At 34.5% G+C, this 17,162-nt stretch overlaps 2 protein-coding genes and 1 pseudogene across 4 annotated transcripts; 2 read left to right on the top strand and 1 right to left on the bottom strand.

Moving 5' to 3' along the window:
* Window positions 1-2,058: 2,058 nt before the first annotated feature.
* Window positions 2,059-3,090, top strand: LOC149878683 (uncharacterized). The gene has a single exon (XM_090071150.1). The coding sequence runs from the start codon at window positions 2,059-2,061 to the stop codon at window positions 3,088-3,090; it is 1,032 nt and encodes a 343-aa protein (XP_089927276.1).
* A 7,120-nt stretch (window positions 3,091-10,210) lies between these two features.
* LOC149878684 (uncharacterized) lies at window positions 10,211-14,771 on the bottom strand (annotated as a pseudogene).
* Window positions 10,921-13,026, top strand: LOC145189093 (uncharacterized). Of its 3 annotated transcripts, XM_090071635.1 has the most exons (7): window positions 10,955-11,656; window positions 11,747-11,815; window positions 11,921-12,037; window positions 12,129-12,301; window positions 12,406-12,470; window positions 12,690-12,787; window positions 12,900-13,026. In XM_090071635.1, exons 3-7 carry the CDS (start codon window positions 11,944-11,946, stop codon window positions 12,998-13,000), a joined length of 531 nt encoding a protein of 176 aa, XP_089927761.1. In that variant the 5' UTR covers window positions 10,955-11,656; window positions 11,747-11,815; window positions 11,921-11,943; the 3' UTR covers window positions 13,001-13,026. The 3 variants fall into 3 exon arrangements, with proteins under 3 accessions (XP_089927763.1, XP_089927761.1, XP_089927762.1); XM_090071637.1 differs by lacking the exon at window positions 11,747-11,815 and having other exon boundaries at window positions 10,921-11,656; XM_090071636.1 differs by having other exon boundaries at window positions 10,956-11,656; window positions 11,747-12,037.
* Window positions 14,772-17,162: the final 2,391 nt, after the last annotated feature.

Here is a 17,162-nt window from a genome sequence, read left to right on the forward strand (position 1 = left end):
TTGTTTAAGAAATCGTAAATATAAAAATAATTTCTATCGTATTTTAAAAACCATGTCTTTTTTTAAAATACAAGACGCGAACAAAAGAGATGAAATTGTGAGAGAGATTAATGACAGAAGAAAGAGGATTTATCAGAACAGAATTAACGACAACATTTTAGATGCAAATTTTCAGACGGATGTGGGAAACCTGTTTAAACCTCTTATTCAAAGCAACGAAAAGACGCTCAAAAAGATAAAATCTGAGGTTAAAAACGAGGTTAAAGACGAAGTTAAATCTGAGATGATGACGCCGAATCAGTCTGAGTTTAAACCTAAGGTTAAATCTGAGCCTTTAAACTCGACAGGAATAGAAGAGCCTTCTATTCTTCCTGAGGACGATGTGTTTTTAAAGAGTTTGATGGAGCTGGATTCAAGAGCAAAATTTAAAACAAGTTTTAAGAACAAGTTTGAATTGAGCAAAAGCGATGGTCAATATACGATTGGAAAAATGGGAATGTTGTTTGAAGGCAACGATATGATTGTTGGAGGTGAAAGGTATGTTGGAACAAAAGGTCTTTGGGAGTTGATGACCAGCCCAAACATTTCAAAGAATTTCGACGTCCCCGCTGAAGATGTGGCTAATTACTCGAAAATATTGATGGAGAGTGGAGCCGTAAATCCAGATGCAAGAAAGAACAAGCCCAGAGCTTCAGAGATTGATGAATACAATCAATTCATCATTCCTATTGAAAATGAGCTGAAAGCTACTACTGATTACAATATGCTTAAGCATAGAGCTGAGCATAAAGCTGATCAATTAAGGATGATAAAGGAAGTGTTGCAAAATAAGCCTCACAAAACGGCTGAAGATCCTGTTTCAGCTCCTACTAGTCACGAAATGCTTGATCGAAATCTTGCTGAAAAAGAAAGGAAAGAAAAAAAGAAACTGTTGAAACAGTATTATCTAGAAGCCATGGAGAAACTTGAAAAAGAGAAAGATAATATGAGTATTGATCGATACAATAATGTTAAAGTTCAAATGAAACAAAAATACAACAAGATGAAAAAAGGTAGTGGAGTGATCGTTCTTCCAAGCGATCCGAATGCGTTGGTGGAAAAGCTTGAATTGAGCGTGGCTGCTTGTCGTGCTGGGAATACGGGATCGAGAAATGAAGCTGTGAGCATTTGCGATGAGCTGTTGAGGCAAAAGGTGATTAGCAAAAACCAGTACAAATCGATCATGAAGTCCATCGATAATTTTTTTTCTCGTATTTAAAAAATGATCATTTACAGAAACAGATATGTTAAGAAACACGTTGTTGGAGGAAGTGGAATCATGGACACGTTGCGCCATTTTTTAAAAAGAGCAGCAGCATCAGGCGCGTCAAGAGCAGCGTCTAATTTGGCTGGCAAGATTGCAAAAAGCGAGTTGGGAAGAGAGGCGATTACAGCTGCCAAATCTGCAGGGAAAGAGTTGACTTCTTCGGCGATTGCGACAGCGAAAGATGTGGCTATCGACCAAGGCAAAAAGGCGCTAGAAAAGGTGTATGCCAAGACTGGAACTCCTAAAAACCATGAAGGATCTAATCCTCAAAAGGTTTCAAAAGTTCTGCTTACTCAAAAAAGCAAAGACATTATTTCCGGAATAGTCGGGCCTCCAAAGGTGAGCAGTGATTATTCCTCTCTTGGAGGGTCTCTGTCCAAGAAAAACGCCATCCGGATCCAAGACCTCGTCAAGATGGGAAGAGGGCTTAAAATCGCATGATTTCCATGGATTCGAAGAATGGTCTGATGAAAAATTTTTTTCTTTGGTATAGAAAAATGGCAAACTCAGATGTTTTAGACATTACAGAAGAAATCATCATTGATGAAGATATTGAGAGATATGAATTTCACGAATATGAACCGGTCAGCACCAATTTAAACACGTCCGGTGAGATAAGAATCAACATTGAGCAGCAAGATTTGTTCACGCGTCCCTGTGATGCTTACCTTTTGGTGGAAGGAAGACCGACAAAAGCAGACGGTACTTCCTATGCGGATGCGGATGTGGTTACTCTTGTGAACAACGGCATCATGCACCTGTTCAGTCAGATTTCTTATCAGTTGTCGAATCAAGAGATTGAGACCATATACAGTCCAGGTCAAGCCACTACCTTGCTGGGTTTCCTGAAATATCCTGTAGAGTTCCAAGTGTCGGAAGGAATGAATCAGCTGTGGCAAAGAGACAGCACTGCCCTTGCCGATCTTGCAAACAACAGCGGTTTTAGCGCAAGACAGGATTTCATCATTAAGCAGCCTGCTGATAAAGGCAGCTTTTCATTCTGCATTCCTTTGAAGCACATTTTTGGTTTATGTGAAGATTACGAAAAAGTTCTTTACGGATTCAAGCACACGATAACCCTTGTAAGAAAGAGCGACGTTGATGCCATTTTTAAGAGCGCTGAAACAGCCGCAGGAAAAGTAACCTTGAGCAAACTGTCTTTGTTTATGCCTCATGTCACTCCCTCTGTTCTGGCCAACAACCGTCTTTACAAACTCATCGAGTCCAAAGTGGACGTTCCGTTGACGTTTAGATCCAGACAGTGTGACACCATTGCCGTGCCAGTGTCCAATACGTTCAGTTGGAGGTTAAGTGCTAGATCAGCCAGTGAGCGTCCGAGATACATCATTGTTGGATTTCAGACCAATAAAGACGGCAGTCAAGATCTAAACCCTTCCGTGTTCAACCACTGCGATTTGAAAAACATGTATGTGACCTTAAACAGCGAAAGGTACCCTGCTGTGGATTACGACTTGGCCTTTACAAACAACAAATTTTCAAGGGTTTACAGAGACGCATGCAAGTTTGACAACAAGATTTTTGGAATCAGCGAAATTGTCGCCCAGCCGAATATAACAGCGCTGAACTACAGACACATTTGCCCTATTTTCGTTTTTGACGTGAGCAAGCAGGCTGAGAGGCTAAAATCGACCGTGTTGGACGTGCAAATTAAAGCCACCTTTAACGCAAACGTTCCTGCAGACACTCAAGCCTTTGCCGTGGTGATCTCTGACAAGCTGCTCAGAATCAAATCCGACGGAAACAAAATGAACGTTGTGTATTGAGAATCCTGGAAAAGAATTTTTTTAAGTCCTTAATAAAAGGATGATTTATACGAAAAAGGATTTGAAAACTTTACTGATCGAAAACGGCGTTTCAAAAACGTCGAAAAGCAAAATGGGTTTGGCGATGATTGCGGCTGAAAATAACTTGATCAACAAAAATGCGATAATGGAGGATGTCAAGCCGATCGATTCCAAATACGAAAGGCTTCGTTTGATCCGAAACCATCCCGTGGCTGTATAAATGACACACGCTGAAACAGGAGAAGTGATCGAATACGGCTCTCTTTACAAAGCGATGAAAGAGACGGGACACAGCAGCGGTTATTTTGAGAAGCGAAACGGAAAAATAGATGAAAAAGGAATTAAGATTGAGATCATTAAATAAAATGACGTTTCACCCGTTTTTTCTGGAGTGCAGCCGAAGAGAGCCTGATGCAAAAAAGAAAAGTCAGCTCGAGGCTCTTGCGTTCAGATCCTTTGGATCCGTGGAAAATCAACGATTTTTTAAGAATGAGAGAGGCTCGTTCAAAGTTCCTGAAGTGTACAGCGATGAAAAAAGAGACGAGCTTTACGCGATGCTGTGGGAGAAAAAAGAGGATGACTTTTCGCGGATGGAGAAAGAAATCAAAGAGCGCAACAAGGAATGGATCCATTTGAAAAAGCAAGAAAAGCTGAGAGCGATCGACAAGCGCGTTCTTGAAATGGACTGCGATTTGGAAGAAAAGAAGAAAATGTCAGCAAAACTGAAAATGGACACGATGCTCCAAAAATATGAATATTTTCCTTTTGCTGAAAAAAATTGAATTCGAGTGAAATCATTGACAGCGATTAAAAAAAGATGGATAATATGAAAAGCATAAATGTTATTGATAAATTAATGGAGGAAATAACAGATGTTAAATATGGCGGCAGGTATGACAAATTTGTTGAGGGATTGAAAAAGATGAAAGTGGATGAGCTCATTGACAAGCTCAGACAGTCTGGAAAAATGCTTGAAAAAATTTACAAACTTGAACTTAAGGTTTATTTGAAACTGAAAAGATCATTGATGAAAGATGCGTTTGAAATGAACTACATGCCAATTCACGAAATGATTCAAGACCTCATCCCTCTCAGAAATCAGCTGCTTATGGAAATCGGGAAAAGCCATTTGAGTAAAAAAGAGATATACAGAATAAAAAGGCTTTTTGAACACGATATTGATGAACTAAAATATATCTTAGGTAAAGAAAGTGGAGTGTTTGATGATATTGTCGGTGCCTTTGAAGGAGAACATTACCGAATGATTCAACTCTTTGGTGAAGAGGAATTGCTGATGGATGACTATGAGCATCTAAAAGAGATGAAAAATCAAATCGACTTTTCCATTTTATTATTTGAAATGGATGAACTAAGGCTTAATTAGATCATGGAAAATCAACGACTTTTTTGATTCTTTTCGAAGAATTGAAAAATGGGATTCAGATCGAGATTTGCAGCGATGGACAGACAGTTTGAAGATTCGTCAGATGAGGCTGAAGAAATGGGAAGAATCTGATTGCGCTCCTGCTGCTTGAAAGTTTGCTGAAAAAAAAATTGAATCGAGCTAAAGAAATTGACAGCGATTAAAAAAGATGCTTAGTATTGATGAATCAGGTTATCTCATTGACGTTCTTGGAAATCGATATGTGTTTGTTGACCATTATGATATGATTGATGAATATGGAGCTTCTTATACACTCGGCTTTGATAAAGATGGAAATATTCTTTTGGTTGATTTTGATTCTGGTTTTGAAGAATGGGAATACGATCAACAGTTTGAAGATGATGATTCGTCAGATGATGAGGCTGAAGAAATGGGAAGAATGTTGGAAATCGAGTTGACTGCAGAAGAGTGGGAAGAATCTGATTGCGCTCCTGCTGCTTAGATTTTTCTGAATTTTTGATTCTTTTTGAAGAATTGAAAAAATTGAATTAAGAAGAATAAAATCTTTCAGTAATAAAAAATGCATTACACAAAAAAGGTTTTGAAAGAGTTGCTGAAGGAAAATGGTGTAAAGCAAACATCAGACAATTTGTTGACTTTGACCATGATCGCGCTCGATAACCATTTGATTAACAAAGAAGAATTGATGACAGAGGTGAAAGAAAAAAGACCTGTGGGTAGACCAAGAATACATGCACCAAAAGAAAAGAAACCATTCGATCCAAAATGGGAAAAACTTGTTGAAAATAGAAAAAATCCTTTCGCTTACAAAATTACTCATGTGGAGACAGGTGAGGTGACTGAATACAAGTCTCATTACCAATTAAGAAAAAAAACGGGTCATTACTGGAAATACTTTGACAATAAACATGGCTACCAAATAATTAAGTTGTAACGTGATTTTAATTTTTGTTTGAAAGCTAAAATTTAAAAATCTCGGCAAATTGAAATGGGTTAAAGAATTTTTTCTCTCTATATAAAAATGGATAAACTTAATATGAAAGCGTTAAAAGAGATGGCCAAAGAGCAAGATCTCAAAGGCATCACAAGAATGAGAAAAGCTAAGCTCATTGAAGCTATTAAAAATCACACCGTTGGATCTGGTCCTGCTCGTAGACGAACGACTGAGGCGAGACCGTTACCTGCACCGAGACCTGTTTCCAACGACTTGATTTCTTTCGGACCTGCTCGCTTGCAAAATAGAGTGACAAGAACTGAGCCATCCATCCTTGACACACCTGTTGTCGATTCAACAAACGTCATTGCTCCAAGACCGGTTCCTGCTCCTAGACCTGGTTGGCTTTCAAGAATTGCAACGACTGTCTCCAACGGTTTTAACCAAGTGCTTACAGCCATTGACCCATACGTTCCCGAATCGGTTAAAAATGCAGTGAGCAATGTGGGAAACGAAGTGAAGAGAACGGTGGGATCTCTCAAATCATTGGCTCTCAAAACGATCGCGAGATCAGCAGTTTACAAACCACAAATAAAGTTTGAGTTGACTAATCATGCGATAAAACACGTCACTGAACAGTTTTCATACACCCCCTCTGTTCGATACGAAGACCCTGAAACCTTTTTAAACATGGTTAAAGAGGCTGTCATCAAAGTCATTAAAAAAAACACAAAAACGAACCTTGTTTTAATCTGCGAAATGGTGCGTGTGAATATTGCTACTGGAGAAGAAAATCTTCGCACTGTGGTCTTCCCGTCTATATATGAAATTATTCTCGAATCAACAGACAAAGGAGAAAGCTTTAAAACATGGAAAGAAAGAATTCTTGAAAACATGTCCAACTACAACAAGGAAGGATCCAATTGGAGAGTCAACAAAATTTTAAGAGTAGAAGTTAACATGATTGATTGGATACCTTTCAGCGGTTCGTCCTACATCGATCTTCCTCCAGAGCTGAAAAGTAAAAAGACCATCATCAACATGAAAAACGATGACAATCAATGCTTTATGTGGAGTGTCACCAGGGCGCTTAACATGAAAGAAAAAAACGGTGAGAGAATTGATGAAGACTTGATTCTAAAATCTAAAGAGCTCCATTGGGAAGGAATGGAATTTCCTGTTTCCCTTACTCAAGGTATCAACAAGTTTGAAGCGAATAATCCAGATATTAGCATCAACGTCTTTGGGTACGAAGAAAAAATAATCCATCCTTTACGAATATCCAAAATTTTAGATCGAAAGCATAATATCGATTTGCTGCTCATTTCAAACAAAGACACTAACCATTACTGTCTCATTAAAAGCTTAGGAAAACTGGTTGGTTCTTCAGTAACAAAAGGAAAAAGAAAACAACATATTTGCAGAAATTGCATGCAAGCTTATGACCAAGAAGAAAAGCTTCAAAAACATCAAGAAGACTGCTATAAGCACATCTCGGTTCGAATTGAACTTCCTAAAGAAGGAACAACAGTTCAGTTTAAAAACTACAAAATGTCCATGAGAATTCCGTTTGTGGTCAATGCCAACTTTGAAAGTTTCACCAAACCTATCGATGACAGCACTGAATATAATAATAAAGAATCGTATACCAAAAAATACCAAAAGCATGTTCCAAGCTCGTTTAGCTACTTCATCAAATGCTTCGACGAAACCATTTACAAGGGAAAGCCAGTCATGTACACAGCAGAAAGCGAAGAGGATGACGTGGCTCAAAAATTTGTCACCAGGATTGAAGAAGACCTTAAAAAGATTTGGAAAATTATCGATTTACGGCAAAAAGAATGGAAGAATAAGCCAATAAAGACTAATGAGGATAAGAAGAAGTTTGAAGATGCAACCCAATGTCACATTTGCAAAAAGGATCTTAACGGTGATAAAGTATGGGACCACTGTCATTTGACCGGAAAGTACCGTGGTGCTGCTCATAACCAATGCAACATTGATTATCAAATCCCTAGTTTCATACCCATTTTTTTACACAATTTATCCGGTTACGATAGTCATTTGTTCATCAAGAAATTAGGTGGGAAACTCAATTGCATACCCAACAATGATGAGAAATACATCAGCTTCTCAAAAAAAATCAAAGTGGGAGACTTTATCAATAAGAAAGGTAAACTTCAAGGAGTTTGGAAAGAAATGAGGTTTCTTGACAGCTACAGGTTCTTACCCTTCGGTTTGGACAAACTAACTAAAAATCTAACCAATGAACAATGCAAAAACGTTAGAGAATATTATCCTGAAGATGAACAGTTCAACTTGATAAGAAAAAAAGGCGTTTATCCTTATGATTGGGTAGACTCGATTGAAAAGTTTTCCGAAACGCAATTGCCTCCTATCGAAGCCTTTTATTCCAGACTCTATGACACTAAAATAAAAGAAGAAGAATATGAGCATGCGCAAAACGTTTGGAACGTATTTGGATGCAAAACCTTTAAAGATTACCACGAGCTGTACAACATCTCAGACGTGCTCATTCAAACAGACGTTATTGAAAATTTTAGAAACGTGTGCATGGAAAGTTACGAACAAGATCCCGTCTGGTATTACACCTGCCCTGGACTCGGTATGCAAGCTTGTTATAAAAAGACTGAAGCTAAAATAGAACTTTTTAGCGATCCTGATATGCTTCGCATGACACAAAAAGGAATACGAGGTGGAATCAGCATGATCTCCAACCGTCTTGGAACTGCCAATAACAAATACATGCAAGACTATGATCCTTCACAACCATCGAAATTCCTCCAGTATTTAGACGCTAACAATCTTTATGGATGGGCCATGAGCAAACCTCTTCCCGTTGGAGGATTCAAATGGATGACTGATCTTGAAAATTGGCGCAGCATGCCGTGCATTCTCGAAGTCGATTTGAGCTATCCTGAGGAGCTTCACGATTTACACAACAACTACCCTTTGGCCCCTGAAAGATTAACCATTGGAAAAGTAGAAAAGCTGGTCCCCAATTTAAACAACAAAGAAAAATACGTTGTTCACCATGAAAGCCTAAAACTCTATGAACGAATGGGATTAGTCATCACCAAAATTCATCGAGGTTTCACCTTTAAAGAAGAACCTTGGATGAAACCATACATCGATTTCAATACCGAAAAAAGAACAGAAACATCCTTCGAATCTGATAAGGAATTTTTCAAACTCATGAACAACTCTGTCTTTGGAAAAACCATGGAAAACATCGAAAATCATGTTGACGTTAGACTTGTCACCACTAAAAAAGAAGCCTTAAAATTATCCAAAAAACCTCAATTCGAAAGCTTCACCATTTTTGATGAAAATTTAATCGCGGTTCACATGAAGAGAAAAAAGCTGGTTTACAACAAACCTGTTTACTTGGGAATGAGCATCCTAGACATCAGCAAAATTTTAATGTTTAAACACCACTATGACTACATGAAACCTAAATACGGTGATCGCGCAAAATTACTCATGACAGACACCGACTCGGTCTTTTACGAAATCGAAACGGAAGATTTTTACAAAGATATTGCCGATGATGTACTTGAAAAATTTGACACGAGCGAATTTCCAAAAGACCATCCTGCCATTGAAAACGTTGGCTTCAAAGTAGGCGAAAATAAAAAGGTTATTGGCAAGTTCAAAGATGAGGCTGCTGGTAAACAAATTAAAGAGTTTGTTGGACTTAGACCCAAGCTCAACTCTTACTACATACCCAAAGAAAATGAAGAACACAAAAAATGCAAAGGCGTCCAAAAGAACGTGGTTAAAAATCACCTCACTCATCAAGACTACTATGACTGTCTAATGGATAAGAAAGAAAAACTTGCAACCATGAACGTCATACGATCTCATCTTCATGAAAATTACACCGAAGAAATTAACAAAGTCGCACTCAGCGCTAATGACGACAAAAGAATTATCTTAGAAGACGGAATTCACACCTTAGCCATCGGTCACTACAAAACAAGGTAAGAAAATAAAAAGGTAAGTCAACTTAGAAAAATAAAGCACACATCTTTTATTTGAAACAAATTCTTCGAATTTTTACGCATCTTAAAAGGTACACAAATAACATGATTATTTTTATACTTCTTATCAGAAGAATTTTTAAAAAGATGCCATCTTCGACAACACACCCAATATATAACGCTATCAATCTCCCAGGACCCGATTGATGATGACATCCTTAAGTATGCAAAAGTTCTCATGAGCCAGAACCCGATTGATGATTACGGTAAGAAATTCAATAAAAAAAGGTCGCGGAAAAATTAAAAACACGATGTCATCTTGCATTCCTTAAGTATGGAAAAGTATCAATGAGCCAGGACCCGCAAATATATACTACTAATATCTTTCTTATCGCAATCTTTTAACGAACAAGTTTCATCTAATAAATGGCTTTCTAACCGGCATCGGTTAGGAAGAAGGCGTGAACTTTCAGTTAAATGCCCTTCCGCGGTGCTCTGTAATTAACACTTCTTGGGGTACCTATAGTAAAAACTAAAAAAAGAATATTAAAAAAGTATTTATTCTGAAGATCTTTTAAAAAAATATTTTAAAAACATGAAAACAATTATCATTTCTTCAGAAAGCGAACTACGAAACTTTGTGACAAATCTGGAAGACGAGGAGAAAACTCTTTCTGCTTCCGAGGAAGTTGCTTGAATTTTGTGGATGGCTAGTTCAAATTTCAAAACTGCTTCTGATTTCACACCAGTTACTTCTTATTCTTTTAACTGATCGGTGAAAGTCTTGACTTTTTTTGGCTTTTTAGCTGTTGATTGATTTTGATATAAAACTTCTTGAATTTCGACAAAAAAAGATGTCGATTGTGATGGTTCTTCTTGTTTGCTTTTAGCGCTATCATTTGATTTTGTCTGGAGACTATTTTCTTTTGTTGCAAATAGTTGATCAAAAAATTTTGCTGCATAAACTTGAATATCTTTTTTGGAAGCGTAAAAAAATGTGTGGTTTTTATTTTTAAAAAATCGGGATAGTGCAAATAACGACTAAATGATACCAACATAATGTTTTTACGATTTTCGTATCTGGAGATTACCCAGCGTGCACAAACGTCAAAAAGACGTCCTATGGACGTCTTAATTAGGTCGCGACGTCTCCGACCAAATTATGACGTCCATAGGACGTCCTGTAAGGACGTCTTTGTTAAGACGTCCTAGTGACGTCTTTGAGACGTCTTCAAAAACGAGTAAATTTACACGTACGTTCATGTAAACTTACATTTTTAATTAACTGAGTTAGCGCATTAATGCGCATTAATGCGCTAACCAATGATATATTAAAAATAACTAGATGTCTAACTTCCGCGTATTTTTTGAAGCAAAAATCGGCCATTATGGGTGGCAAATTTAACAAATCAAAAGCTTCGTATTTGTTTTGTTTTGATAAATAGCGTAAAGATTTTGCCCCCCATAATGGCCGATTTTTGCTTCACTTTTTCTTATACCGATTTACGGCAGTTAGACATCTAGTTATTCTTAACATATCATTGGCGCTAACTCAGTTAATTAAAAATGTCCGCTCGAGCTGCTCGTTATTTAATTTTCGTTTTTTTGGGGGTTATTTATCCAAAAAAACGAAAATCAAAATTTCAGAAATGACCATTTGGAATATTCTCATAAATTACTGGTCTATTTTGTTGCAAGTAGTAGGGAGTTGTATAGTGATTCTTTTTGTTCATATAATGTACACTGTCTTATTCACTTGCATAACGATGTTTGAAACTTTGGATGTAATTTAGATCAAATTTCTTGCTTTCCTTTTGAAAATCATTTAAATTCGTTAAAAAGGTTTATTCGTCAAGTAAATAATCCTATATCTCAAGTTGTGAAACGTATTCATGAGTTTGAAATAAATAATTCAATAAATCTTTCAAAGGATATCAAGACCAAAATTCATTCCGGAGAAATTGTTTTTGTAATAAGTATTTTAGATATGACTACTTTTAGTTGTAAAATGTTCCACAAAAGTCTATTAAGAAATTACTTTCCTGATCCATTTGATTCAAAGATGGTTGGAATTTATTTTTTATGCAAGTCTAACATTGGCAAAAGAAAAACTGTAAATAAGGTAGATATTAAAAGAAAGGATGCATGTCTACCAGTCAATGATGGGGTTGTTCTATGTACTTTACTTAACGATGTGATGTGGTAAGCCAACTATGTATATGATTTTAAAGAGTCAAAGTTATGTATGTATGAATAAATAATATATAGGCCTATATATATATATATATATAGTGCATGAAATAGTTGATCTACCAATTCCTTCAATAAACTCATTGAAAAGAAAACTAAGTCATACTGCTGGTTAGTGCTATATGCTTTTGTGTACTATCAAGGAAAGTGTAGCTTTTGGGGACCTGATGTCCCTAGTTTTTTTTTAAGTTTACTTTTTATATTGTTTTTTTAAAGAATTAAATATCATACCGAATGTTATGGATTCCTCTTCTTCAAGCAGACCATTGCAGCCTGAAACTGCAAAAGATTTAGCAAGTAGTTGCAAAAGGATTTATCCTTTACCAGATGCAGGTGAAGTTGCTTGTTTCCATTTCATGTTTTCTTTTGTTGGTTTGTAATATCAGTAAAATTTTATTTAAATTATTGTTTTTTTACTTTTTAGAGATTCAGAAAAAAGTTATGTTTCAACTTGCTGAAATAAAGAACTTGTTGATAGATAGAACTGCACATTTCTCTGATGATGCAGAAGAAATTTTTAAACAGTGTAAATGTTCAGACGAACTTATCATTTTAGAAAAAACAATTGCTGACGGGGATATTCAATACAGTACTTTTGTATGCTTGAATATAATTATTTACTCCTTTAGGTTATTGTCATAGTTGTTTTTTTTTAATTGACTTTTTTTATAATTGTTTATCAAATTATCTATTTGTTTTAGGTAAAACAGTTATCATCAGTTGGCGGTAAAAATCCAGCTAATGCAATAAAAAATATTCTATTCACGTAAGTTACCAGCATAAGTTTTTTTTTGACGCTAATTCTAATACATATTTTTCAGAAGATAGATCATCGTTTTCTTTTGTTTTTATATATAAAAAAAAAATTTATATTAGAAAAATTCAAAATTGGATAAATATTTACCCTATTTTGAATTTTTCTAATGAATATCTAAGATATAAAATTTCTAAGCACTGCTAGTGAAATATATTTTTGCATATTTAGACTGACAATAGACAATGTTTTGTCAGAATACAGCATGAATGGTTTAAAGAAAATGAAAATATTTAAAGAGCTTGTAAATCTATGTAATGCAATCACCGGTATCGATCTTAGCTTATTATTGTATTCAATTAACTCATGATTAAATTTTTTTTTTTTTTTTTTTTGATGCACTGATTTTGTTGATAAATTTTTTCTTATTCTGTTTAATAGATGCTGTTTTAAAGTCTTATAAAAACGTGACAAAAGCAGAAGGGACAATAATAAAACATTCTTCCGAACAATTGAAGAGAAAATCCTCCAATATTAATTGACAATTATTATATTCTATATAATTAAATGTTGTATTTTTTAAATTTATAATCCTTTATAAATTTTTAATTCTTTATATCTCTCTATGTCTCTCTATGACTAGATAGAATCATATCAAATTAAATAAAAGGTTTTGGATCTCTATGACTAGATAGAATCATATCAAATTAAATAAAAGACTTGGAAAAATATCAGTATTTCTAAAGACTTTCTCTTGAGAAAGTCTTTACGTCTGTACATCTTTACGTAGATTCTTAGAATCTATGTAAAGGTGATAAGTAATCTTAAAGCCTGTACATCTATTAATAGATGTACAGACTCTACTAATAGATGTACATCTAATTAGATGTACAGACGTAAAAAGACGTTTATAGGACGTCTGAAAGAGACGTCTTCAAGACGTCTGAAAAAGACGTCCTCAAGACTTTCACCTGAGACCGAATAAGGACGTCTTACAGACAAGAAATCGGACGTCTTATAGACGTCCGAAGGACGTCATTGTGCACGCTGGGTAACGCCTCTGCAAAATTAGAACTGATGTCAGTTTCTACAACCTTCAATTTCCTTACTAACGTTTCCATAATGATGTCACACTCCAAAATTGTTGTACTTGGTTTTTCCAATCGAATTGCAGCATCAGCAATGACTTCCAATAAGTCAGACAGCGATTTTAAGAAATCCAAGTCAACATCATCTAACATTTTTAAGCAGTTTAGTTCTTCGAGTGTTTTTTTTACAGCTTCTAAGCAGTCCAAAAATCTTTTGATCATCTGAAAAACACTGTTCCATCTAGTGCGGTTGTCGAGCAATAGTCCTTTGTCATGCGAAGATCCATAAACTTTGTGTATTATTCTTTTAAGAACTTCATATCGAAACGATGAATATTTTAAAAACTTAATTAGTATTCAAAGTTTCTGTAGACTTTTTTCGATATTTTCTTCATATTCAATCTCATTCTCCGAATAGTCAATAAGAAACTCTTCTTCAGTCTCTCCATCAGTTTCTGTTTCTGTTTCAATATCCGATTCAGTTTCTTTGTTCACAATTTCGCGACAACCTTTTTTAGCGTATAGCAAATCACAAACACTCAAATGAATTGAATGATTCTGGCAGATTTGATTTGGGAATTTAAACATGGTACCCAATTTCACCATCTAGCTACAGCCATCCGTAGTTTTACCTGCAACATCTTCATCATCTATACCGAATTCTTTTAATTTTTGCATTATTAAAATGTTTAATGTTTCGGCAGAACTAGGAGACGGCAATTTCACCATTACTAAACAATATGTTCGGTCGTGCTGAACATTTAAATTGTAGTATCTTCTACCTCTATTGCTACACCATTTGTCAACTGTTAGTCCAAATTTTTCTCCTTTTGCTTTCAATGCAGCCAATTCAACGATCATTAAACATTTGGCTTCAGCATGAAACATCTTAATTTTTTCTGAAATTGTGGATGCTGACTTGGGCAAACTATGCCCATAATTTTCAAAAAGCATTCTTAGTGTTTCAGATTGAGTTATGGACCTAATCGAGTATCCATCAAGAGCTGTCAACTTGGCAAGAAGATAGTTTAACGATATCTTAGTCAAAACTGGTCTGGAACTGGATGGTTTTTAAATCTATTTTCTCGCAACTTTTGATGTGACCAATTAGGCCGTTTGTGCTGCTTCCTGGATAAGCGATTCTTTTAAGGCAGTTTTTGCAATCTCCGTATTTCTTATCATTTACTACAACTTTATCAAAGTATTTTCACGCTTCCGAAACCATTTTTCTCTATAAAAGTATATTAGACTTAAGGTGGAGAAAATTAGGGTAAGGTTGCTAATATTGTACCGATGCCTATATTGTACTTTTAACATAACTCGTTATTTTTACAACCCACAAGAAATTTTTTAACTTATTTTTTATCTTTGCTGAATGAAATTAAGTAGTCAACTGTTTTTTTTTGTCATCCAACTTAATTAAGCCCAGAATAAGCTCTTGTTGGTTTGTTATTGAAGATTTCTTATTTTAGGTTTTTATGGCTAAGCGTATTTCACTAAAAGAAGCAGAAGATATGATTTGTTCAGTGTACTTATGTTAAAGCATAATTTATCTAAATTTAAAATAAATACATAGAATTTTAAAAATTTTATTTTTAGTTGTCAAAATTTTTAATTAACTGAATGTCAGATTAGTTGCGTAAATTGTACCTCAAGGCATGTCCTAAATTGTACCGACGCAACCATTCTGACCGCTAAAAAAAACGCGTGTAAAGTTTAACAAAACCCTTTTGAGATTTCAATAAGAGAAATATCCATACTTACAATACGAACTTCACCACTTAAACAAAAAAAATGAAAATTTTAGTATTACGCTTGTATTGACAAGCAGTCCTTAAAAAGGTGTCATTATGGCTTTGCAGGTGTTAATCAAAAACAGACACAATATATCTGAAACTTTTGCCAAAAATAATGTTTTTATGTATTTTTTTTTTACAATATTTAGTGTGGTTGTTTTTAAAACAGATATAGTATATATTGTTTTACATTATTTAGTATAACTTTCTTTAATACCTACCTTCGTCCTCTATTCTAATCTTAGCTAACCCATTGGTAAACATACAATTTAAATAAAAATTGCACCATATGTGGTGAAGCCTGTTTTCGGCATTTTCCAGAAGAAAAAAAAATTCAAGTTGCATAGAGTTTGTTAAATAAAAAATTTCATTTCATTATAATATGGGGAGTTAGGTGTTATGTTGTTATATCAGAATATTTACAGTTGCTGATTATATAAAAACCATTCGTTTTAATCAGTTCTTTTAATCCCTTAAATATTTGCGAAGTTGTAAAATATTTAAAATCAAGAAAGTGGTACAATATTGGATTACAATGGTACAAATAAGGATCTAGTTTCCTTAATTGTACTCTTAGCGCTATTTTTTTAATTTGATTCTTCGAGACATAAAGCCTTTTAAATTTTGAGTTTTTTTAACATCTTTACAACAAACAATCCCTAAATTATGAAATCCAATTGAAAATCCATGTTTTCACTTAGTAGCTTACCTACATTTTTTAGTTTTGTCTTAGGGGGTACAATATTGGCAACCTTACCCTATTTTGATCATACGATATACGACATTACTGTAAAAAAAAAGTATTATATGTTTAAAACTTACTTCGTTATTTTAAGACCAGTTTTTGTATATATTGTAAATAATGATCTTGACTTTTTTTTGTAAAGGTAAACTACTAAATAGTTAAAATACATTAACTAATATCACACACGCATCATATTTTAAAAGTTACTGTTTACAATATTTTTGCTTAAAAATTAAAAAATTCTTGCTTTTTGACAAAAAAAGATATTTTATTATGCATTACATTTTATTATACCGCAACTGATTTTTGTGGATTTAAAAACTTCTATTATTAAAAAGATACTATTATAATCAAAAGAGTTTCTGAAATAGTACAATGGAAAAGTACGAGTATGTTCTATTATATGGTTTCACACCCATTGGCAGAAGAAAAGAATTACTCTGGCAAGCTCCAGAAAAACCCTTTGGTGGGAGCAACTTTGACACTTTCCTGATCTCAAAACTATAAAAACTGAAATCATCCATCACCGTCCGTGAAAGAAATTTAATTTTTAAATTTATGCTTTACAAAAAACAGCAAATGACAGCATTAAAAGTTTTTGGCATTTTTACAGCCGCAGTAACATTAGATTTTCATATTAAAAACAATTAAAAACATATAATCTGGTTAGAGAAACTAATTAGAATATAAAACTGCAAATAATTTCACTTTTACTAAATCTGAGAATGAGCAATTATTAATGATCTAAATTGCTCTTTTGTTACGCTAACTTTAGGTATTCAGTATAACATTTTGCGATCATTAATTGAATATTGTTTGTAACTTCCATGCTGTAATTTAACCAAAATTAAAAAATAATTTTTAATTTTGAAACTTTATAACTTTTATCAAATCCAAGAAACAGCAATTATCATTTTTAAATTTATGCTGTTACTCAAATTTTGAATTGCGCACTAAAAAATCTACATTTCAGTATTGTTATGGAATAATTTTTTTAAAAGAATAATTTTTTCAGTTTCTAAACCTAAATTGAAGCAAAAGAATGCCAAATCAAGCCAAATCACACGTGACTGCA

Source organism: Hydra viridissima, unplaced genomic scaffold (genome assembly GCF_058129835.1).
Source record: "Hydra viridissima isolate aposymbiotic clone 2 unplaced genomic scaffold, HvirCarnegie_v1 scaffold_14, whole genome shotgun sequence".
Classification (NCBI taxonomy): domain Eukaryota; kingdom Metazoa; phylum Cnidaria; class Hydrozoa; order Anthoathecata; family Hydridae; genus Hydra; species Hydra viridissima.